The following is a 25,781-nucleotide window of genomic DNA, read 5'->3' on the forward strand; positions in this document are numbered from 1 at the left end:
ACCGTCCAATAATTATATATCTGTGTGTGTCTGTCTGTCTGTGTGTGTGTATGTGTGTGAGTGTGTAATCCGGAGTGCTAAATCCGAAACACAAAAATAAAAAAATTTTATTCTTTCACCGAATAATAATAATAATAATAATTGAAGAAATAATTAATTAATAGAAAGAGGAGTTTTTTAGAGAAAAAAAAAATGACTCAGACTTTTAATTAATAACGGATACAACGCGAAGTTGAATTTTTTTTATGTATTATTATTATTATTATCATTAATAAAATTTAAATTTTGAATGCTTAATTAAAAGAATAATTCCCGAATTAAAAATGTTATACATGTTAGAACGTAAGAAAAAGTTTAAGCGTAAGAAAATTTACGATTAAAAAAATACATAAAAAAAAAGAAATTACAAATTATCACACGAAACTTACCTAAACCTTAAATGATAATAATAATAAATCGCATGAAAACCTAAGAGAATAAATTTTTTTTTTTGTTTATAGGCAATAGTTAGATTAATTCGTTACCACATTAAGCCACATTTAAAATATATATATTGTTATGAACCCATGTCGGATGTGGTGTTTTTTGATAAATGAGTGGGAATGGTGACTCCATTCACATGGTAGACGCAAAGTCAGCATGTCTGGAGATAGTGATTCCATTCACATGGTAGACGCAAAGTCAGCATGTCTGGAGATAGTGACTCTATTCATATCATAGACACATAGTCAGCATTTCTGGAAGCTTCGCTTTTCTTATCTAATCTTAAGTGCTAGTGAATGAATAATGTCTAGCGATAGTCAGAACTTATAAAAGGAGGCTGAACGTCTCAGCCATGGTTCTTGTTTCTCAGCACTTGGTTCTTGTTGCACAACTCTTCGTTCTTGGTGTTCGACTCTTAGTTCATCGGTTTCTCCTGATATCTTAGAGTTCAACTTGTGTCTAGGTCTAGTTTTGTGATAGTGTTTACAACTAGTAGTGTTCATAACATTATTTTAGTGACTAATTTGTTCTGTACATGTAACATGTTGTAAAATGTTCTTCTGTTGCTTACAATCAATATAATTCTTCTTTCGTTAAAAGTGTGTTCGATTTCAATCTTGAATAATACCACGAACGCGGAGGAAGATCAACGTTGTGAATCGATAATCGAATCGGGCCACGACATATTTATGGCGCAGTCGGTAGGATATTTCTGAACAACAGGAAATCAGAAGGATTTAAAGTAATTCTTTTCGTGTTGTTGGGTTTCAACTCTTTATCAGAAATTCTTTTTGTATTGTAAGTAAGTACAGATAGTTACTCATTTTTGTTGTGAACAATGCCTGGAACTGGTCAACCTGTTTTCGACCCATCCCAAATATCCCTTGATTTCTTGTGTAGTCTAGTTCCTAATTTCTTTTCCGGAGAAGGGAACCAAATTGATGCATTTATCTCTGATTGTGATAATGCTTTTGAACTGTCCTCTGAAGAGAATAAGTACCCACTCTTCAGATTCATCTACTCCAGAATCACTGGTAAAGCCAGGATTCAAATTTCTTTGTACGACTTTGATAATTGGGATGATGTAAAAACAAAACTAATAGAATTATACCAAGACAAGAAACCCCATAGTCAACTGATAGAAAGGTTGACAAATTGGAAACAAGAATCAGCATGTATCCACTATGAGGATAACACAAGAAAATTGTGGGAAAAACTTAAAATTTTAGAAGTTACAAAATCAAAAACTGAAGTTAAAGAGAAAACAGATCCTTTACCAGAATCCAAACTTAAAGTTGAAGAGAAAACAGACCCTTTACCAAAATCCAAACCTGAAGTTGAAGAGAAAACAGATCCTTTACCAGAATCCAAACTTGAAGTTAAAGAGAAAACAGATCCTTTACCAGAATCCAAACTTGAAGTTAAAGAGAAAACAGACCCTTTACCAGAATCCAAACTTGAAGTTAAAGAGAAAACAGATCCTTTACCAGAATCCAAACTTGAAGTTAAAGAGAGAACAGATCCTTTACCAGAATCCAAACTTGAAGTTAAAGAGAAAACAGATCCTTTACCAGAATCCAAACTTGAAGTTAAAGAGAAAACAGATCCTTTACCAGAATCCAAACTTAAAGTTGAAGAGAAAACAGACTCTTTACCAGAATCCAAACTTGAAGTTAAAGAGAAAACAGATCCTTTACCAGAATCCAAACTTGAAGTTAAAGAGAAAACAGATCCTTTACCAGAATCCAAACTTGAAGTTAAAGAGAAAACAGATCCTTTACCAGAATCCAAACTTAAAGTTGAAGAGAAAACAGACTCTTTACCAGAATCCAAACTTAAAGTTAAAGAGAAAACAGACCCTTTACCAGAATCCAAACTTGAAGTTAAAGAGAAAACAGATCCTTTACCAGAATCCAAACTTGAAGTTGAAGAGAAAACAGATTCTTTACCAGGATCAATTCCTGCTCAAGAGGAAAAAGCACCCTCTACAAATTTATCTAAGAAAAAGGCTAAAGAAGCACCCTCTACAAATTTATCTAAAAAAAGGGCTAAAGAAGCACCCTCTACAAATTTATCTAAGAAAAGGGCTAAAGAAGCACCCTCTACAAATTTATCTAAGAAAAAGGCTAAAGAAGCACCCTCTACAAATTTATCTAAGAAAAAGGCTAAAGAAGCACCCTCTACAAATTTATCTAAGAAAAAGGCTAAAGAAGCACCCTCTACAAATTTATCTAAGAAAAAGGAAAGACAACCCTCTACGAATTCATCTAAGAAAAAGGCTAAAGAAGCACCATTACTTCCTAAAAATAAAAATAAAAGAAAAGGTCCAAAAGTAAAAGAAGTGAAAACAAAAGGAAAAGAACGATCATCCATACAGAATCCAAAGGCTAAAATTCACAAGGATAATTTTGGGAAGCATACTAAAAAGCGGAAATGGAATTCCAGTACCAAGAAAACCAGGAAGAAAGCAACTGTTTTTATATCAACTAGTTTTCACGAAAAGACTATTCCTGAAGTAAAGCTGTTTTTACCGAGTAAAGTTCAGTTATTGCCTAACGAAGAAGACGAAAAAGGTCAATTGAAAAACAGCTATCCAGATCCTGAAAAAGTTCCAAGAGAAAATCTAAATAAAAATAAAATTAAGTCTAAACAAAATTACTACAATATTCCCAAATTTAAAGGACCCTATGAAATCAAGAAAGTAACTGGTAGCAATATCCAATTTAAAAATCCGTAATAAGTTAGTTACTTATCATGTTAACAACACAAAACCGTGTTCTAAGTAGATGTAAAAACTTATTTTTCCTTTTTAACTTTATCCAGTCATAACCTAATCCTTTTGTGTTCACAATTGAGTATTATCTGGAAAATATTTCCACTACTTACAATTTCAATTTAGAATCATGTTACTACGAAACAGAACAAGATATCCAGTCATAGCATCTACCCGAGAACTTCTCATCTTAGACGAATTCTGCAAGAGTCAGCAAAGGAAAATTTCCAATTTCAACCAGAGGAGAAAACAAATTTTTTCTTTTCCCAAAAAGGAAAAATTGTTTTCCTTCTTAAGGGGGGAGGTGTTATGAACCCATGTCGGATGTGGTGTTTTTTGATAAATGAGTGGGAATGGTGACTCCATTCACATGGTAGACGCAAAGTCAGCATGTCTGGAGATAGTGATTCCATTCACATGGTAGACGCAAAGTCAGCATGTCTGGAGATAGTGACTCTATTCATATCATAGACACATAGTCAGCATTTCTGGAAGCTTCGCTTTTCTTATCTAATCTTAAGTGCTAGTGAATGAATAATGTCTAGCGATAGTCAGAACTTATAAAAGGAGGCTGAACGTCTCAGCCATGGTTCTTGTTTCTCAGCACTTGGTTCTTGTTGCACAACTCTTCGTTCTTGGTGTTCGACTCTTAGTTCATCGGTTTCTCCTGATATCTTAGAGTTCAACTTGTGTCTAGGTCTAGTTTTGTGATAGTGTTTACAACTAGTAGTGTTCATAACATTATTTTAGTGACTAATTTGTTCTGTACATGTAACATGTTGTAAAATGTTCTTCTGTTGCTTACAATCAATATAATTCTTCTTTCGTTAAAAGTGTGTTCGATTTCAATCTTGAATAATACCACGAACGCGGAGGAAGATCAACGTTGTGAATCGATAATCGAATCGGGCCACGACAATATATATAAAGAAAAAATATAAATTTTAAACAGCTTTGCTATAGAATTGTAAAAAAAAAAAAAACGTTAAAAATTATTGTTTTTCATTTTCATTTAGCCTCTTACGATGATGGTTAATAAAAATCGATTTTCATTTATTTTTTCTTATTTATCAGAAAATACCCATAATTATATGTAAGTTATTTTACCGTATTTACTTATTTAAAATTAAATATTTTTCACGCGTTAAAAAAAAAAATAATAATAATTTTAATAGTAATAATAAAATTTTCAATAACTTAACATAATTCGTTTTTGTTACTTACACATGTATGCGCGTGTTTTTACGTGTGTATAAGTGCGTAAAAAAAAACACACACACACACGCGCGCACATAATATATACATATACACGGACGCACGGATAAATTTTCATAAGCATACCGAAAAAAAGCAAGTTAGCCATCCTCTAATTGTCATTGGCAATATGCTATCAAGCGTATCGACATCTTTTGAAAATCTATTGAGTACCCGACCCAACGGAGTTACATCGAAAAACCCGTTAGGGGAACGTACAACACCATGAAGAGTAGAACCATGAAGTATCCTTGCGGCAGAAAGACATCCCAATTGGAGGAACACCGATGCAAACAACGTCGTCAAGACTAATTAAAAACAACTACAATTAACAAAACTAAATCTGGAGAGAAATTTTTTTTTTTTTTTTTACAACATTGAAAACGACATAAAAACAAATCTAAAATAAATTTTTAAAAAAAAAAATCCAAAATGTGACCAAAATAAATAAAGCCATTCCGAATAGTATAATACCCAATGTGATCTAACGTGATTTACCGAAAAAGAAAAAGACCATAAATAAGTAGTTTTATTGCCAGTATCAAAACATGGCATTCAAAAGTTATCGATAACACGATATCTTTCTTTCCTAATTAATTTTTCTCTTATATTCCGTCCTACGAAAAGTTTTGTCGTCAGAATAAGTTAGTGATTTCAAGTTGTTGACGTCGGTTACTCAACTACGTATACACACACACACACACACGCGCGAATCGATGGTTATATATTCTTCCTATAGAATTTGCCAGTCGAAGACACGATGTTAAAACGAAGCTAACAAAAAAATTACTTTTAAAAAAAAAAAAAATTACTGATGATAGAATAACAACGAACGTTTCAGTTTTTTCTTCCCCCTCAAAATATTTTAAAACAAAGCTTTAAAAAAAATTTTACTTTTTTTTGAATACACTTGTTGTCACCCTCATTTATACACACGCACATGCAGACACGTATATATAGACTGTATGTGTATATTATATGACTAACATAAATTTTATATTTTTAAAGTTTAATTAAAAAAAATGATTTTTTTTTTTTTTTTAAATTCAATAGTTATGAAGTAGTAAATATGTTCATCGACCTTTTGAAGTCGTTTTATATTTCATATGAAAAAAAGGGTTGGATAAAAAACAAACTCCGTTCTATTTTTTTTTTTTTTAAGAGAGAGAGAGAGACAAAAAAAACGGTGCGTATTCCAAAAAATATAAGAATATTCAAACTATGTAAGAAAAAAAAAAAAAGAAAATTATTTTTTTTTATCCAACCCAAAATTATTTACGTTTCAGATTAAAAAAAATTTTTTTTTTTTTTTAGAATAAAAATAAATTAATTATATAATTAATTAATTTTTATTCTAAAATTGGTATATTGCTTTAATAAAACCCGCCTTCCAATAATCGGGGGGGGGGAGGATTTTTCATCCTTTTAAATTGTTATAACTACAACTTTGGGCTACAACAAGCGATTCAATAACACATAAAACAAAATTCATTTCATTTTTTTTTAAATTTATGTTAAATTTGAAAATAAAAAAAAAAATAAAAAACTTTTTTCTAATAAAAAATTAAGTTAAACAAATGAATATCGTATGGCAAAAAAAAAACGATTAATTTGATTTGATTTTTTTGTTTTTTTTTTTTTTTTTTTCTAAATTTAAATTAAAATGTTGTTTTTTATGATAAAACAAAATCAAAATCTCATAAAACGTGATATGTTAGTTATGATTATTATTATAATGCATTTCTTATTTTTAACGTAAGAAAAAAATTAATATATTTATGGGTGTATATAAATTACAATCGTATTTATACTGTTCAAATCGAGAAATACTAATTAACCTTTTTTGTTTAAAAAATTAAAATACGATTGAACGAATTATTATGATTCTTGTTTGAATACTCTCAAGTTTTTTTTTTTTTTCCTAACGATAACAACCTCGAAACCTAAACTCGTATTTTGAAATACGAAACCATACGATTGATTTTATTTTATATTTGCACATCCGTAATAATTTAAAATCAATAAAATTTTTTTACTTAAAAAAAAAAAAAAACAATGAGAAAAAAAATAAAAATATCTTACCTTGACCAATGCCGAAACCTCCATAAACACCTAAATACAAATCCCGCTTTTCAAAATCGGACGTTGTGTTTGATGCTTCATTTTCAATTGTCCATGAATTTAACCAAAAATTTGCACCTATGGAAAACACTTGAAACAAAACGTTCATAACTATTGAAGATACCGATAATATTATTCCTACAGATTTCAAATAATATGAATACACTCCCCATTTTACCTGTAATAAAATATTATTTAATTAAACTTATGCAGGATAAGAAATTAATTTTTTTTTGTAATTCATATTTTTTTTCATATTACATTAAAAATTTTAAAATTCAATTCTAAAGAAGCAATTAATTTAATTGAGTAAATTTTTTGAATCGTTCAATTAAAAATACAAAAATAAATAAAAAAATCAAAGAAACACTATATCGAGTGCAACGTGATTCACGGAAAAATTTTTAGTTGTTTTATCGTTTATAAAAAATTAATAATTACGAGGAGCAACAGTAAAATTAAAATGTGTCGCATGGAAAAACAAGAAGTCAATAAAAATTACTTACACTGCCAACTTCCGACTTTTCTATTTCAATTAATTTTTCACCGGCTTGTTTTTTCATAACGGTGCCATTGCCATTTGCGTTAAGTGAACTTTTCCTTTTGTTTTTTGATTCTGTGAGACTCCCCACAGATGTTCGCCTGTCTATTGAATCGGATTCACCTCTGGATTCTGATCTTTGCCTTTGAATTCCTTTAAGAGTTTCGACACCGACGGTTTCTTCTAATTGAATCTTTATTTCCTTTATAATTTAATTTAAAACAAAACAAATAATTATAATTACATTTAAATTTTTATATACGACAATAATATATTTTTATCCGTCATTTAAAAAATTTAAAATTTTACCCTCGCGTAACATCACGGAAAATAAATTTTAACTCACTCTTATCAAAATTATAAAAACAAAAAAAATGTTATTTTTTTTCTTACTTCAAGCTCGACGTCCGTAACTTCATTATTTTCTTGTAAATGTTGTATCAAAAACTCGGCAAAAGCTCCCTTTTTATCTAATAGTTCTCTATAAGTTCCGATTTCTGATATTTCACCGTCCGTAAGAACGACAATCATATCAACTTGTGGCAAGTACGTAATGCCGTGTGTCACTAAAAGTCTTGTTTTATTTTTTAATATTCCGTCCAAACCGATAACTTTTTCAAATATGTGTTTTCCCACGTGTGAATCCACAGCCGAAAGAGGATCATCCAAAAGATATATATCCGCATTATAATAGACAGCTCGAGCAAGGCTGACTCTTTGTTTTTGCCCTCCAGATAAGTTAATTCCTTAACAACAACAAAAAAATATTTATATATTTATTTATTTTTTTTTTTTAAACGAAATGTAAAATTATTGAGATGCTTTTAATAAATATAAAATTAAACCTTTTTCTCCTATTTCCGTAAGATCTCCTCCCGGAAGCATTTCTAAATCTGGTTTAAGAGCGCAAGCTTCTACTACTTTGCTATATAAATTTGAATCCAATGTTTTTCCGAAAAGAATATTATCACGAAGTGTGGCATTTTGTATCCACGCTTGCTGAGGTACATAGGCGACAGTACCTTTAACATTTACTCTACCGGATAACTTTTCCATATCCCCTAATAGAGATGAAATCAACGAACTCTTTCCGGATCCTACTGAGCCTACCACAGCGACGAGCTTCCCAGGCTTCACTTGTAAATTTATGTTTCTTAAAGTTGGCTTTTCCGATTGTTCCCATGAAAAATATCCGTTTTCAATGAGAAGAGGTAAAGCTGAAAAAAAAAAAAAAAAAAAAAAGAAAAAGGGAAAATAAATAAATGAGCATTGTGACAAATGTAACATTTAAGGATACATGACATAGACTTACAGTTTAAATCCTCGTGCGTTACGTTGCTCGGATCTAATTCATCACAATTCATAAATTTATTTATTCTATTAACCGAAACTGAAGTCTGAAACAAAAAACATTTAAAATTTTTAATTAATAATTAATTAAGCATTTAAAGAAATTTTCAAATTTCTGTAAATTTTTCGAATTATAATTTTAAATATTTTACCAAAGTTATAAACGAATCGAATTTTAATTTAAACAAATAAATAAATTTAATTAATTAAAAAAAAAAAACTGTGTAATTTAATAAATATATATATATATATATTGACTGACCTGTACTAAATTAGAAATTATCATTGGCATCATAGGCAATGGAAACCTTAAAATGTTAAAGTAAGACAAAGACACGAATACTTTTTTTGCATCTAATATATTGTTTTCATCTGATAATACGTATGTTGCAAAGGTAACCAATGAAACCTATCAACAAAAAGAAATTTATTTTTAAAATTTTCTAAAATTTAAAACAAAAAAAAAAAATTTGTGTATCACATCACATTCAATCCTATTTGAACTTTGAACCGCAAACCGTGAGCTGAAATAAATAAATATTAAAAGAAAAAAAAAAAAAAAAAAATTGTTAATAAATAATTAAAATATTCGACAATAGATTGTTGCTGTCATTCTTATTAAAAATTATTCACCTGCAAAATTTTACATTCTTTAAATAAAAATAAACATAATATTATTTATTAAATGATTTTAGAACATGTGTCATGATCAATAATAGTACATGTACATAAACATATTTATACTTTTATAAAAATTTCAAAAAAAAAAAAAAAAGAAAAGAAAATTATAGAAAATAATGTATAGAGCAATGAAAAATACCAGCAATGAATTTTTTCTTTTCATATTTTTAATCAAACTAATCAAAAAAAGCTTAAAAAAAAAAATTCAAATTTAATAAAAGCTCAAAAAGTAAGTTTTCACATAAAGATGATATTTAACAAAAAATAATTTTTCAAACGAAAACTATTTTTTCTCGGATTACTGTATGCTTGCTCGCATCCCGTCGCAACATAATCATTGGAAATATTTATTAAAATAAACTAAGTTTGACAGAGAGCAACAAAGGCAATATCAGCAGGTAATTTATTTTGATGAAAACATAAAAACCAAAGGTGCAAAAAAAATAAAAAGAAACCTAGAAGAAATGTGACGGTTTCTCTATAAAAATTAAACTTGGTCTTTAGGTAAACGAAAGCAAATAAAAACTTTCACTCATCTTCAATACATTACCAAGAAAGGCGCACACGACCAAATAAAACTTGAAACTGCATTATAATAAGCGGCATATTTCAATTGAGTCACTTCCTTAGCGCGAATTTTAAGAATTTGTTCTTCAAAAGATGGTTCCCAAGCGTATAATTTAATGACTTTCATTCCTCCTAAAACTTCATTTGTTAGCTTAACCCGTTCATCCTTATACTTCATTTGTTTTATTTGTAGAGTTTTCATTTTACTCGCCAAAAACCCATTGACAGGTATTATAATTATCATTACGGCGACTCCAGCTAATACAGAAGGACCTATTTTCATAAAGCAAAATAAAAAAATAAGAAAATAATTAAAATTAAAAAGATACAGTTTTATTTCATCTGGAGTCAGTTAAAATATTTTAAATATCTAAATTACTACGCCAAATCAAATTGAACGTCATGATATTATTGTCATTTAAAAAAAAAAAAAAAAAAAACATTGATTGAGATTTTTAAAAAACTAAAAAAACTAATATAATTTCATCAAGAAGAATTTAAAACAACTCAGAAAATATTTAAAATTGGTTTTTTCCACATAGCACTTTAAAATAAGAGTAAATATTATTGTTTTTTCCTTCGATCAATTATTTTAATGATATTTAATTTCACGACAATTTGTTTCAAACATAAAATTAATAGAATTTATTTGACTAAAAGGCCCACCATTCATAATTAAGCTGCTGATATTCAGCTTTCCTATTCCTGGCAAAACGGGAAAAATAACGAATAATTTAATAGAAATTTTTTTATTCTCACAAAAAAAAAAAATGTGCCAGAATCCTTAAAAAGTTAATATCAATAAAAATTTGAATAGTTAAATTATTTCAAAACGCGGTTTCTCAATTACATTTTATAGTAATATAGAAAAACAAAATATGGAAAATGATATAAAAATAAATAATTGTGTAAAAACTTACCCAACAAGCCCCATAAAAAGTATAAGGCAAGTGATATTTGCAATGGTGCAGACCATATCATATTGATATAAATGAGCAAATCCATAAATCTTTGAGCGTCAACAGACATCAAATTCACTATTTCTCCGACCGTTGATTCTTTTCGAGCTACTGTTGACATTTTAAGAGATTTTCGATAAATTGCCGATATAAGAGCTGTTCTGATTCGTAATCCTACTATGAACATCCGACGAAAATATTGAGAAAGTACTAAAGTTTGAAATATTGAAGCTAAAAGCATTGAAAATGCAAAAAGAAAACCTTTCCATTCGTAATCCGATTCATTCTTTATGTAGCCTGCAAGCAAAAAATTATGACCGTTACCAGTTTTTAACTCCTTAAACAATTTATATAATAAATGAAAACAAAAAAAAAAAAAAAAAGTTTACCAATTAAATATTTTAATAACTGAGGATTAGCAAATGTAAGCAAATCGTTAACAACTTTAAGAGCGACCCCGAAAATAAATGTGGGACCAAAAGCTTTGCACAGGGCAGGTACAATTGAGACATATTTTTTTTTTTTTTCCTCTCTTCCACTAATAAACTCTACACTTCCACTCTTTTTCAAATACGAAGCTTTTCTTTTGGTCGAATTTCTAAAAAATAAAGGGAAATAAGATTATTTAAATATTTTTCGGAAAAAAAAAAATGTTTGTTAAACTTACATTAAATTTCCTTTTCTACTTTTTTCCCAATATCTGTCAAACAAGGGCACTATATGTCTGGCAGTATCTTCAGGATTCATTGGCCATAAATCGCTTGTTTCTAATGGTTTTTTATATCCCAACCAAATAAGCTTATCAAACCAAGAAAAGGTTAATTTTGATAATGCAGAACATCTTTCTTCTGGAGCTGGATTTTCCTACAAAGTAATATGAAAAGAAAAAAACACAATTTCTTTTTAATTTACGTTTAATACGGTTTTTAAAAATAATTTTTTTTTTTGTAATATTTTCGGCCCTATAATATATATTAAATTTTATACTCACTTTACTAACAGGGTCATCTACGTATAAAGGAGGCTTATCAGCAAAACATGCTAATAATAACTGCATAAGTACGAGGAAGTAATAAATGACGTAACTTAAAAAATTATAAGTTTTAACATAATCATCAGATTCGCTCATTACAGCCTTCATTATTTCTGAACGAAACTGTATTGCTCCACAAATTGACAAACACAGCCAAAAGTAAAATAATACTGAAGAAGCGACCATTCCCATTTTTCGATTATAAAATATAAGTATCCCTGCTAATAACTGAAAATAAAAATTAAAAAATTATCATTAAATTATATCAATAAGCCAAAAAAAAAAAAAATTTAAATTAAATTAAAATAATTATTATACGTAACATACTTACAAAGGTAAAAAATTGTATAAAAGGAGTTAAGTAGCAGACGCTAAGAAATGAATAATTTCTGGCAAGTGTAGCTTCATTGAGGGCGTCTGAAATACTTATTAAACACAATGTGGCAGTGATGAGAATTTTTGTTATATTATATATATTCCAAGGCACATTTCTGGCTTTACTATTCATCAAATAATAAGCTTCTAACGAAGAAAATATCCATAAAAATAATGAAGGGCCCCAAATTAAAGAAGTTCGCTGAAAGCATAATGTGAAATCCGGATTGCTTGTATTCCAAGACAAAGTTTCATTCTAAAATTAAAAAAAAAAAAAAAAAAAAAAAAAAAAGAAAATTATTAAGGATATTAAACAAAATTAAAATGGTTAATTATTTAATAAAGGTAACCCCGCGTAAAATTATTTATATATAAAAGATCTCCGCGTTCAGTTGTTACCCAAAAATCACGGAAACGTAAAATTAACCGCTATCCGCAGACGTGAAATTTCCCCGCTTCCGGTTCCGTATTTAAAATTTTTGTTTTTAACTTTTGTCAAAAAATTAACCGACTCAGTAATGATTTCTTGATTTCCTACCGGGGGTGGACAATTTGAATTTAAAATTTATTCAGAGTTTTTAAAACTCGACGTTAAAAATGACGGTATATTTTCTTCTTACGATCGTTAAATGTATATAAATGCTTAACTATAGGCCTAGAAACTGACAGTTTCACTATAAAATTTGGGTAGAGTTATTTAGATCACTTTTATTCTCAATCAAAATTAATTATGGGTCAATGAAAACTCGAATTTGTTTTTAATAAGAACATTGGATGAGTTTAATTTTAAATTTTAGGTAGCATAAAGAACTTTGAAAAAATTAAACTTTATTGTTCCTCCACATAAAGAATTTTAAAAATTTTAAATTTACTTTTGTAATTTGAAACAGTAGTTTTATCGATTAGTAAATTGATCAGTATTGTGTAAAAGGGGGAAAATGTTTTTTTTTTTTTTTTAAATTCGAAACGAACATAAAAAATGAGAGTGACTTCGATATACGAATCGTTTGAAAAACAAAATTTAAAAGTAAAAGAATATTATTAAAAGATTATAATTAAAAAAAATTTTTTCCAATTTTTTTTGAAGGGCGTCATATGTTTTATAAAAATTTAACGTGGTTACGTAACTGTTAATTCCAATATTATGAAATATTAGATTATCTTGTATAAATCTTTGATGAAAATAACATCTCTCATTTACCATACAAAAAACAATAACCTAGATAAGAATTCAGTTTGTAAAATGACATTGTTTAACTTGCTTTCTGTCATCACTGTCACACACTAATGAGAAATTAGTATATTGCTCTTTGTAATTTAAAATCTCAATTAAATAAAAACAATGAAGTCTTGTAATTATTAAATAATTACAAATAACACTGATTATATATTTTAAAATAAAAAAAAACAAGTCAAAAAGTGTAATATATATACGATAATTATTGTATGTTGAATTCGAAATCTCATTCTCTAAATGATAGAAAATTTTTTTTTTTCACAAATGGAAAATGCTGAATATAAATTATATTTTATTATATTACAAAATTTTAAAACTTTGCTCAAAAAAAAAAAAAAAATTCTAATATAACTTGTCTAACACTAATATAAATTTTATAAATTAAAAGTAAGGGATTTTAAAAAATTATAAATGTTTAAAAAAAAAAAAAAAAAAAACATTGTTTACCTGCTTTATTAGCAGTAGAAATAATTAAGGATATTTTACTACGAAATTAAGCCAATAAAATACATTTTAATGCTGCATCTTTTACCAAAAAAAAAAGTCTATAGTTATTATTTCACTCAAATTTAATATTACACTAACTCATTAATTATGAAAGAAAAAAAGTTTATAACTAAAACAATGTAAATTTTGAGTATAATTTTATGTAAAATACTAACAAATATTCGAATAAGTTAAAAGCAAAACTATAACAAACATGAATAATTCAATTTCAAAATTTGAGATTTTCATTTTATTTAATTTAAGAAAATTATATTTAATCTTTTTAAAAAAAAAAAAAAACTTAAATGCAAAAATTAGTTGAATAAAATTTATCAGATTGTTATTCAGAGTAAAAATAAATTAAGTATTTATTTACTAAGTTTATAGAAACAAATATGTTTCTATTTATTTTACTAATAAAATTAACTTTTGTATTAAAGTAATTGATATGAGATTTGATAACTTTGATAAAATAGTACGTTTAGTAATGAATCATTAGCAATGTTAAAAATACAAATTAATTTTTTTTTTAAATTTATGTGAAATTTTAATTCATTTAATTAGGAATCTATTAACTGTGCACCTCCTGTAAAATTCGATTTTGCACTTTACCTAATCAATCTAATTAATTTTTGATAATTAATAAAAATTGAGTACTCGAATTCTTATACAGATAATATTAAGTTAAGACGATTAAAACGTTATAATTAAATCCAAACAAAAATTAATTCTTTGCATCTATCTTATCTTTTAGTTTCTAAAACATTTAATATAAGTGTAATTCATACCCAGAAAGGTGAACCACAGCATGAACAAATGCCATAATCAGGTTGAACTTCTACAATATCCGCCATACTTACTGGTAGCAATCGTTTTAAACAAGTCTGCCAACACTCTGAAAAAATAAGTAAAAGTCGATAGAAATGTCTAATTTTTTGGAAGTGGATTCAAAGATTTTGGAAAATAACCTCTTACTCGTTAGTATCATTCTACTTATTGCTAAAATTGATAGTGCATTTTTACTCTTTTAATTTATTATTGATTTTAGTGTGACTCCGCTCTTCAAGATGCTAATTTAAAAACAATTATAAATTCTAACGACTTTTTCTCAACAGAAAACAAAACTTGGAAAAGTGTAACGCCGATTCCAGGTAAAAAAAATTTTTGTAAAAAATTTATGTTATTTAATTCTCCTATTGAAAACATTTATATTTTAATAAAGTATATATTTTATTTTTCTAAAGAGTTATTAGTATTTGTTACTACTAACTGATTTTCGTGGTAAATGCAAAGTTATTAATTATTAAAAAATATAGTGATTTTAAATTTGTTTTCATGTTTATTATTTATTTAAAAAAATTAAAGTTTTACTTTTTATTTTAATATTTACCGAAGAATAAATCTTAATAACATACCAAAAATAATAATAATAATAAAAGTACTCACAAATGAAAGACAAATGTTTTAAACTGTTTTAATAAATTTTGGCTTGAGTTGCTTGTTCTTGCCTGCCAAATCCTTATACTTAATTAAATTAATATTTATTTACAGGATGCTGTGTTAAAACATCTGATATTAAAAATAATAAAATTTTTGTAAATATATGTCAAATAGACGATATTCCTCAGCCAAAAGATATAACAGATGAAAAACTTTTAGAAATATGGCAATCAGAGGAAATAACTGATTATAGGATACCACTGAGTATTCAAGAACCTCATGATGAATTAGATAAATGTAAGTTTTATTAATTTTATGTTAGTAACATTTAAGTTATGTTTACATTAGTTAAATATATTACAATCACTGAAATAAAATAATTTTATTTTTAAATATTTATTTTTGTGAATAAACAAAACATTTTGTGATCAGTTTTTTGCTTTTTCATAAATAATTATGTTTTTCTAGTGCTATCTAATTAAGTAATTAGTTAAAATCAAATATTTTTCATTTTAACTTATTTATACATAACGTAAAAATTTTATTATTTTATTTTTTAGCAGGAAAATTGGCTGTAGCTTATGATGTAGCTTTAAATTCAAAATTTTTTAATAAATTTTTAAACAGTGCTATATTGAAATCTTTTGTCCTGCAAGTGATTTTTGAGGGAATAGAAAACAAATATAATTGTTCATTAAAAAAAGAAGGTAAAATTTTGAATTTTTCTCATTCAAAGTTTTCAAAACTGATTTCGTTAAATTTTCAATTTAAAACAAGGCCTAATTACATAACATTTGTTTCAAATTAATTTTATTAACATTTGTAGGGTATGTCATTCTTCAAAACAGAAAATGTTATGGAGAACTTAAACCACACAGAATAAGAATGAATAATGCACAAAAAGTGCCTCAAAAGAATCTCATTGAAGAAATACCTGCAACTGTAACTCATAAATCATCTAATTTAATGAAACATCAACAACAAAAAGAAATTAAATTCAGGTTATTTGAAAACAAACTATTCAAGTTTATTGTTGGAGAATTTCATTTGAAACCAGTTGTAAGTTATGCATAAAAATTAGTTTTTGTTTTTTTATTACATTTGGTGATTGCCTCCCAAAATTATAAACGTTAGTTATAAATTTAATTAAATTGAAAAACAAACCAATAAGTATTGTTACCATGTTTTATTTATTTAATTTAATTTATTTGAACTTTGTTTCTTAATTACTATATATTTATATTGTTTCTTCTTTGATAATTTAGGCATCCTTTTCTTAAAAATTGTGTTTAAAACTTATTAATATAAATTATTAGTTTTATGACTGTTTCAAAATTCTTTAAGTTAATTATTTGTTTTTAAAATTTTTTTTAGATTTCAATAGAAGCCATTACATTGGACATAGGGGAAGACAGATTGATTCTCGAAGGGAAAAATAATGTTGGAACGCTAGACTTATTTCTTCCAGTTAAAATTGATGAAACAAAAGTTTCTGCTTTTTTTAATAAAAAAATGAAATTCCTTATTGTTATAATGCCTATATTGTGTTCATATCAATAAAATATTATTTTAAATAACTTATATTTCTTGTATTTTATTTAATTATTACCTGATAATATTATTGGGATTTTATAATTTAATTTTAAACTTTATTCCACAAGTACATTTAAATGTAATAAAATCATCTAAGTAAATTCATAAATAATTATTCACCATAAAATGTGTTCCTCATTTTATAATTTAACTCATTTGAAAATAAAAAAATTACTAACCTGAGTTATAACAATTTATTTAATCCGAAAAAAGTATATTTTTAATTTTTTTTTTTTTTTTTTTTTTACTACTAAACTGACGAAACGAAATAAAATGTATTTATTTCCCTAATAAATGTAATAATTTTTATTTAAAATATATATTTTTAACGCTAAATAAAAAAAAAAAAACATTAATTTTTTACAGAATGATTTTTTTTAAAAACGATGAATCAACCTATAAGGTTAAAAAATAAACAGATTTTTAAATGAATCATTCTAAATGCTAATACAAAGATAATAAAACAAATTCAAATAATTATTCTTTTTTTTTTTGTTTAAATAATAACCTAGATTAATTACATAAATTTAAGTAATTTTTTTCGAAAACAAGAATTTTGTTGGAATATCATTTACTCAGTTATAATATTCTTAAATAAAGCTGTGATTTTTAAATAATTAAATAAAATTACGAATAAATTGTGGCTTGTTGTATTTTCAAAAATGTTTTCTTTAACGGAAACGTAAAATGGCGAAACCGATTATTCGTGGCAATAATGATAACGACACTTTTTGTTTTTCAAAAATCAAAATGTCACTTTACTTGTTTTTACCGAATTTTACTTATGAAATAAACCCTTTTAAATAAAGTATTTAATATTTTAAGTTTTAATTTTAGTGATGCTATTCATTTAAAAAAAAAATTTTACGGTTTTTTATTTTCGATGTAATGGTGAAAACCTAAACAATCAAACAAATACTTAAACTTAATATTTAAATTAAAATACTAATTATAACGGTGTTTTTTGTCAACTGGTTTTTTATTTTTATTTATTTTTTATTACTTTTTTGAAATTTATTTAATGATTCATCTATCAAAGTTCAAATTGTTATTTCGTAAATTACGGCAAAGAGTAAAGAGTGGTTTAGTTTAAAAATGATAACTATCGATAGAAAATCCTATTATGTTCTTGGAACAGGAATATTTTTTTTTCTTAGCGGTGTTATTCTTGTTTTATTGTGGCCTATAGTTTTTAATAGTTTTTGGGAAAAAGTTTTAGTTTTAAATCCGGACTCTGAATCGTATAAACTATGGATAAAAACACCTATGCCTCTATTTCTGGAAATTTATTTATTCAACTGGACTAACTCTGAGGAATTTTTAAAAAATAAAACAATAAAACCTGATTTTTCAGAGGTAGGACCTTTTGTTTTCCAAGAAATTCATGAAAAATTAAATATTTCATGGAACGATGATAATACTGTAACCTACAATCAGAAGAGAACGTGGTATTTTATACCTGAAAAATCAGTTGATCTCTTAGTTCCAATAACCAACCTCAATGTTGTAGTTTATGTAAGTCTATTATTGTCTATATATAAAACAAATCAATTGATTCCAAAGCTTATTTATTGTTTTTCTTATTAATTTTTAGACCATAGCAAAAAAAGCTTCTAACTTAAATATTTTAAAAAAAGAATTGATAAATTTTTTAATATATAAATACAAGGAAGGATTAATAATACAAAAGCCAGCAAAGCAGTGGTTATTTGAAGGAATCAACGATAGTTTGTTAAATTTTATTAATAAAATAAATCCTAAATTAAGTCCATATGATAAATTTGGTTGGTTTTATGGGAGAAATGAATCATCAACTTATGATGGCCTATTTAATGTAAAAACAGGGAGTGATGATATACACAACCTTGGTGTGATTAATAAATGGAACAATGAACATCAAACTAAATTTTTTGATGGAAATTGTGGTATTGTACAAGGGTCAACAAGCGAACTGTTTCCTCCTTTGAATAATTCACAAGGAGATTTAAATCTTTTTATTTCTGATTTTTGCAGGTTAGATTTGAATCTTTCAAAAACTGAATACTCAATCATTAAATATATATATACCCAAAACATTTTAAAACAAGCAATTTTTTACTAATCAATAAAATTTTGATATTTTTATACGAGTACCACACTTTCAGAACTTATTTATGTTAAAAAAAAAAATGTCACATCAAAATATTCAATTTACTCAATATTATTTCGATTCATAAAAATAATAGATGAAAGAAATGTTTTTTTTTTTTTTTATTTCTATTTTAGTCCAGTATCATTAACTAAATCTGGCACAACTGTGATCAGTGATTTGGAAGGATATTATTATACAGGGAATGAAAATGTTTTCGATAATGGGAGTTCATTTCCAAATTCTAAATGTTACTGCAGTGAAGAATGTAGTCCAAGTGGAGTAAGAAATGAAACATTATGTAAAGGAGCACCTGTATTCCTGTCTTTCCCACATTTTTATCTAGCTGATTCATCTTATGTGAATTCAGTGACTGGGTTAAGTCCCAACAAAAGCAAACATGAACTTTACATGATTATTAATCCAGTAGGTTTATTCAAATAATTTTTCATTTGTCAATTCTGTTCTATTAATTCAAAATTTTAGAGTGGTTAAAGGCATTTTTTTTATTACACTTTAAAGAGTCAGTTTTATTAACGTTAAAAAAAAATTTAAATACTTGAAAAAATTAAATTTCAATTCTGATAAATGATATTTGATAAATCAATTATAATTTTAGATACTTAAAATCAATATTTGGAACTTATGTACCTGAACAAATTTAATTTGTTTTAAATATCAAGATGTTTTCTTTTACTGTTTTTTTAAAAGCACATTTAAATAATATAAACCTGTTTGTTGCAAAAAAAAAAAAAAAATCCATTTAAATGAAAATTTTCAAATTATTTTCACATATTCATGTAAGTTTTTTTTTTTTTTTTCAGTTAACTGGACTACCGTTAGATGTAAGAGCTCAATTTCAAATAAATATCTTGCTTGAATCTCTACCCTTGTTTTCAATGTTTTTTAATTTACCAAAAATTTATTTGCCTATGATGTGGTTTAGGCAAAAAATAGAACTTCCTGAAAAATTGGTATCAATGGGAAAAGCTTTGCAATTTTCGAAAAATTTAGGCTACGGAATGGGTTTTACCATATCCTTGTTTGGATTTTTAATGGCAATAATCAGAATGATGTATATAAGTTTTAAAAAAACATGATACACGTGCATCCATTTTTTAGTCAAGGCAAGTTCAAAGGTATGTAAAATAAAGCAATAATTTACTTTAAAATTTTAATATTTTTTTTATAAAATATTTGTTTGGAAAAATCTCGTATTTGAAAGACTTCAGGAAAATTAATAAAATGTTCTGTAAAATATTTTAAAAAAAAAAAAAATATTTAGAATTGAAACTTTTTTTTTTTTTTATCTGAAACTGGACAAAAAAGTAGTCGAGAAAAAATCGTATCGAAAATATTCTAAAGTTAATTTATATAGTAAATTTTAATTATATAAATTTATAGACGCCAAGTATCTTTAATTTATTTGCGAAATTATATTTCATGTCGGTCGACGGTAATTTAAGATAGAATAATTATTATTATCGGGTAGCTTTTTTTTTTTTTTTTAAATAAAGAACATTGGTCTAACTTTAATAAAACCTGGAGAGGTTCCCTACGAGATTACGTTTGACTTAAATTGAGTTGAATAATGTTTCGGTATTTAAAAATTATTAGATTTATACAAAAATGCCTTTTCTATACAAGAATAATTGATATTCGTAACTAAAAAAAAAAAAAAATTTTTTTATCATCATTATTATTTTTAGTTTTAATTAAATCTTGAAAATCCCTTTCAAATTGTCTTTTAATGATAGCGACAAGGCTCCCAATGCTTTTTCCCATAATGCTTTGAATTATTTCGTTGCCATTGCTAACTCCAAAGGCCTACATTGAACTATACTATATTTCGGTACGGATACTTCAGTTAGTTTTCCACCACTTCTCGGAATTATGCCTCGACAGGATATCCGGTTTGTTGGCTGGCACAGTTTCGTCTGTGTATATCGTCTGTCGGTCGTACTGAATTATGCATGAATTCGCATGGAATGTATTCGTATTATTCTTTTTCAAGCGTTTCCGTTCCATATTGACGATGGGCTCGTATTCCAGTGAAAATATTTACGAATATCATTGTGCCTTTCTAAATATTCACAATGTGCCATTATTCGGGGCTTTCCTAAATTAAATTATTTTTATTAATATCCTCGTGTGACACTCATTTTTTTTTTTTTTTATATTAATATTTTTATGTTGATTCAATGACTTGGTAAAATCTTTATCTATTCGGTAACTTTTTCATAAAGAAAATTTTGACGGCGAGTTTAGACGTGGATGGCGTTATTACAAAAAAAAAAAAAAAAAAAAAAAAAAAAATAGATCAAAGGCTATCATAAATTTATATTCGATTAAAAATAATTCAAGGGCTCGGCAAAGAACTTATCATCTCCTCGATAAGTAATTTATTTGAAAACTTAGGAAAATCCGAGATTTGCAATAAAATAAATAACAAAAACACTCCGTTAAAGTTTAATATATGTAAAAAATATACCTGGTGTAATAAAAGTTCACGTAATAAAAAAAAAAAAATTCATATAAAAGCATTTTCCAAACTGAAAATTAAAGTTATGAATAATAACAATACTTTTTTTTTAAATTCATATGTATGTTAGTATATAAATAAGTATAATATGCGTATATATATATATATATATACATGTATGCATATGAACTGCACTATACTTTTAAATGCACGCTACAGACATAAGTTTAAAAAAAAAAAAAAAAAAAAAAAAACTAATATGTAAACTTATTATCCCTGAGATGTTTTGAATGTCCTAAAGGTCAATAAAAAAAAAAAAAAAATTATTGAATGTTTATTTAAAAAGCAATCAATGTAAATGTAAAATTTTCAATGTAAAAATTTGCTGTAATTACTTTATTAAGCGTTACGCAATCTTATTAAGTTCAGTTTATTTTTTAATAAACTAACATAAAATACTCCGTGCGAATGAATAAATAAATGTGTATGTACATTTATATATATATAAATATATATATTATTTTGTTATATAGCGGGTAATAATAATAATAATAATGTTTTCGCGTTTAAATTAAAAATTAATGTTATATTATTTTAAAAAAATTTAATTAATAAACGTTATAAAATTAAATTTCATTTAAAAAATTTTTTTTAATAATTATTTTATCTTTCCTCTGGATATATACGTATTTATAATTTAATTAATTTTCACATATATTTGCATGTGTATAAAAACTATTGGATAACATACATAGAAGAATCGAAAGAACGCTGGAAAATTAAATTAGCTTTTTTTTGTTTAAAAAAAAAAAAAATATTTTTTAAACGTAATTTTCACAGTAAAAAATGTGTGGAGATAATATAAGAATGAATAGAAATTATTTTCTCGCTGGAATGTTTTCCATTCTATTGGGTTTATTTCTTTTAGTATTTTGGGAAAACATACAAGAAAAAATTGCATCAGAGGTAAGTGAAATTCATTTTTTCATTTTTTTCATTTAGTCAACGCAAAAAAAAAATTTTATTAATAAAAATTTATGTAAATTTTGTTGTTGCTGATTATTATTATTATTATTATTATTATTATTATTATTATTATTATTATTATTAATTTAATAAATAGTCCAATAAGACATAAGTCAAATAAGTTAAGTTATACCCTATAAGATAAGTTGTAAAATAAAAAAAGCAAAATTTAATAAAATACATTGATTGTAATTAACAGAAATTCAAACTATCAGAAACTTCTAAAACCTACGATCCTTGGGTTGAATCAAGAGTACCAATTTATGTTCAATATTATTTTTTTAATTGGACGAATCCCACAAATTTAAAAAATGCTTCCTACAAACCCCAGTTTGAGGAAGTTGGGCCCTACAAATTTTGGTAAGTTTTATTTTTTTTATTTTTTTTTTTTTTTGTACGTCACAAAAATCGTCACGTGGTTAATTAAATTAGTTTTTTGAAGTATACTTTAGTTACGTTATTTTCTCCTAATAAATTTTAAAATCAATAAATCGACATTTCATTATTCTAACTTGACAAAACTCAATTTATCGACAGGAAGAAAAAAAAAATTTAAATACGGAACCGGAAGCGGTGAAATTTCACGTCTACGAATAACGGTTAATTAACAACAACTGAACGAGGGGGAGGATCTTTTACATATAAATAATTATACGCGGGGTTACCTCTATAAAATAATTAACAATTTTAATTTAGTTTAATATCTTAAATGATTTTTTTTTTTTTAAATTTTTAATTTCAGGGAAAAAATTGAAAAGGTGAACATAACTTGGAATAAAAACGGTACCGTAACTTATAGACGAATCCGCAGATGGTACTTTGACAAGAATGGATCAAAAGGTAGTCTCAGCGACAAGATTACCACCATAAATGTTATAGCTCTTGTAAGAATTTATTACTAACCTACATATCAAACGTTAATAATTTTATTAAATTTTTTTATTCTGGCTTTAATATCGCCGGAAAAAATTAAAATACGGCTATTTTAAAGTTTAAGAGAAAAGTAAAAATTTCAATCAGTTTGACGGAAAAATTAATTTAAAATTTTTTTTTCGTCTTATACCTAAGTAAATTTGTTTTTTTTTTCCCCTCCCCGATACAATTATTTAATAATTTTTTAAGGGATCTGTTACACCATTAATAAATAAAAATATCAGAAATATGTTTTTACTCATCGAGACTAACAACATTAAATTATTTTAAATGTTGACTATCTCACGTCTTTTTTGTCTGATATTAAATTTATTATACAAAAAGAACCCTAATTTAAAAAAAAAAAAAAAAAATAGTAAAATATCCGTCGTAAGTCTTAACTTATTTAAATTAAAAATACACCGTGGTATAAATAAGCTGAGGGGGAAAAAATGAAAAATTTTATGCGACCTTCAATATAAAAAAAGAAATATTTGAATTCATGTTAAAACACGTTCAAAATTTATTTTCATTCATATTGAAACGAATTTTCCAGATGGATTCTCTTACATTGGAACTTTGACACATTGCGTCTGTTACGTTACGACAATATTATTTTCAGATGGCGGCAAACATGGTAAAACCTATGCCATCGCTAGGTAGATTAGCCTTAAGTATGATGATAGCTAGCACCCAGAACATATTTGTCAAAAAAACAGTTTCTGAATTTTTATTCGAGGGATATTTTGATCCTTTACTAACCGCCGGTCGAGGTTGGCCAACGACATCTTCAAAGGTTCCATACGACAAGTTTGGATGGTTTTACAAGGTTTAAAATTCATTTTAAAAAACATTTTAATTTAATTTTAAATAATTTGGTGAGTAAAAAACAAAAAAAAAAAAAACATTTTCAGAGAAACGGATCTCAAACTTTCGACGGAGTGTATACCGTGCAAACAGGTGAAAACGGAATGGAATATTTTGGTTCTGTGACTTTATGGAATTATAAAAATCATACTGAATTTTACGAAGGAAGTTGCGGAGAAGTAAAAGGTTCTGGAGGAGAATTTTGGCCGTGGAAAATAAAAAAAAATACCGACATATATTTGTTTTCACCAGACTTATGTAGGTGCGAATGCTTTAAAACCCGTATTTACGTTAAGTAAAAAATTATTAACATTCTTTTTTTTAAAAAAAAAAAAAAACGTTAAGAAAATATTTTTTTCTCGTATATTTTTAGACGTTTTAATATTAATTTAAATAATTTATTATTTAAAGCATGAAATTACGCATTCACGTTTCGCTATTTAAACCAAATATGTAATAGAATAAAAACCCAAAGAAACTTTTAAAATTAAATGATTTTTTAATACCTAATAATAATATAAAAATGTCTACCTTTTTTTTTTCCTTTTTTATATGTACAATGCAGATACATACAATATAAGTATTCGCACGAAGTAAGAATCAGTGATGTGAACGGATTTAAATACGTGGCAGATTCAAATTTATTTGATAACGGTACAAATGTGACCGGAAATGAATGTTTTTGCAATGGTCAATGTCTTCCATCTGGGGTATTGAACATTAGCACGTGCCGGTATGGAGCTCCTGTTTTTACATCGTATCCGCATTTCTACAGAGCAGACAAGGCATATTTATCTGCCGTAAACGGACTAAAACCGAACAAGAGTAAACATGAAAATTACGTAGCCTTGGAACCGGTGGGTTTAAAAAAAAAAAAAAAAAAAAATTATTTTTTTTTAGTAGAGGTTTAAAAAAAATTTTTTTTTTTGTTTTTTTTTTTTTTCAGACTTACGGGATACCTCTTGAAATTGCTGCACGCATTCAAATAAATGTTCTTGTGAAACCAAACCCTTTCATAGCGTGAGCCAATGTTTATATTTTAATATCATCATTATTAAATTATCAAAAAAATAAAAATTACACTAATTAAATATTTTTTAATTTCAGGCTTCTAGACGGTGTTCAACAAGTAATATTTCCTGTTTTTTGGTTAGATCAAAAAGTTATAGTTCCCTCAGAAAGACTTGTTGAAATTCAACTTTTACTCATATTACCCAAAGCTATTTTTGCTGTGTCAATAACATTGATTTTTCTAGGAATATTATCCATTTTTTTATTCAGTTGTCGGAAATCGAGGCAAACCCGAAAGGAATTGAATTTGATCAAGCACAGGTTGACAACATTGTTTTCGGAAAACCGTTCAAACTAAATGATAATCAAATAATTTTTTTTTATTATTTAGAAACGAAAATAAAAATCATAAAAATTATGAGACGTACTTAAAAAAGTACAACTTCTCAATAATAAATAATA

The 25,781-nt window shown here is 26.2% G+C and overlaps 4 protein-coding genes across 4 annotated transcripts in view; 3 read left to right on the forward strand and 1 right to left on the reverse strand.

Annotated features, from left to right (window-relative positions):
- Window positions 1-12,270, reverse strand: part of Phum_PHUM351610 (multidrug resistance protein, putative) — a gene marked incomplete at both ends in the record, with an annotated part of 17,694 nt that extends 5,424 nt beyond the window's left edge. Inside the window, 13 exons of the mRNA XM_002427843.1 lie at window positions 4,598-4,818; window positions 6,593-6,809; window positions 7,138-7,365; window positions 7,578-7,918; window positions 8,018-8,389; window positions 8,485-8,569; window positions 8,785-8,931; window positions 9,754-10,043; window positions 10,691-11,026; window positions 11,119-11,327; window positions 11,397-11,593; window positions 11,721-11,990; window positions 12,094-12,270. Coding sequence (XP_002427888.1) covers window positions 4,598-4,818; window positions 6,593-6,809; window positions 7,138-7,365; window positions 7,578-7,918; window positions 8,018-8,389; window positions 8,485-8,569; window positions 8,785-8,931; window positions 9,754-10,043; window positions 10,691-11,026; window positions 11,119-11,327; window positions 11,397-11,593; window positions 11,721-11,990; window positions 12,094-12,270 — 3,090 coding nt within the window. The remainder of the gene's footprint in view (window positions 1-4,597; window positions 4,819-6,592; window positions 6,810-7,137; window positions 7,366-7,577; window positions 7,919-8,017; window positions 8,390-8,484; window positions 8,570-8,784; window positions 8,932-9,753; window positions 10,044-10,690; window positions 11,027-11,118; window positions 11,328-11,396; window positions 11,594-11,720; window positions 11,991-12,093) is intronic.
- Window positions 12,271-14,783: 2,513 nt separating this feature from the next.
- On the forward strand, window positions 14,784-16,860 carry Phum_PHUM351620 (uncharacterized protein; the record flags this gene model as incomplete). The annotated part of the gene is made up of 7 exons (XM_002427844.1): window positions 14,784-14,837; window positions 14,909-15,011; window positions 15,412-15,601; window positions 15,634-15,647; window positions 15,861-16,007; window positions 16,127-16,359; window positions 16,675-16,860. 7 exons carry the CDS (start codon window positions 14,784-14,786, stop codon window positions 16,858-16,860), a joined length of 927 nt encoding a protein of 308 aa, XP_002427889.1.
- Window positions 16,861-17,988: 1,128 nt separating this feature from the next.
- Phum_PHUM351630 (protein croquemort, putative) lies at window positions 17,989-20,121 on the forward strand (the record flags this gene model as incomplete). Its single annotated transcript, XM_002427845.1, has 4 exons — window positions 17,989-18,408; window positions 18,488-18,906; window positions 19,159-19,447; window positions 19,846-20,121. The coding sequence occupies 4 exons, from the start codon at window positions 17,989-17,991 to the stop codon at window positions 20,119-20,121; spliced, it is 1,404 nt and encodes a 467-aa protein (XP_002427890.1).
- Window positions 20,122-22,349: 2,228 nt separating this feature from the next.
- Phum_PHUM351640 (protein croquemort, putative) lies at window positions 22,350-25,677 on the forward strand (the record flags this gene model as incomplete). The annotated part of the gene is made up of 8 exons (XM_002427846.1): window positions 22,350-22,469; window positions 22,729-22,889; window positions 23,272-23,413; window positions 24,064-24,270; window positions 24,356-24,570; window positions 24,874-25,165; window positions 25,255-25,328; window positions 25,416-25,677. The coding sequence occupies 8 exons, from the start codon at window positions 22,350-22,352 to the stop codon at window positions 25,675-25,677; spliced, it is 1,473 nt and encodes a 490-aa protein (XP_002427891.1).
- Window positions 25,678-25,781: the final 104 nt, after the last annotated feature.

Source organism: Pediculus humanus, genomic scaffold, assembly GCF_000006295.1.
Source record: "Pediculus humanus corporis 1103172107761 genomic scaffold, whole genome shotgun sequence".
In the NCBI taxonomy this organism is placed as follows: domain Eukaryota; kingdom Metazoa; phylum Arthropoda; class Insecta; order Psocodea; family Pediculidae; genus Pediculus; species Pediculus humanus.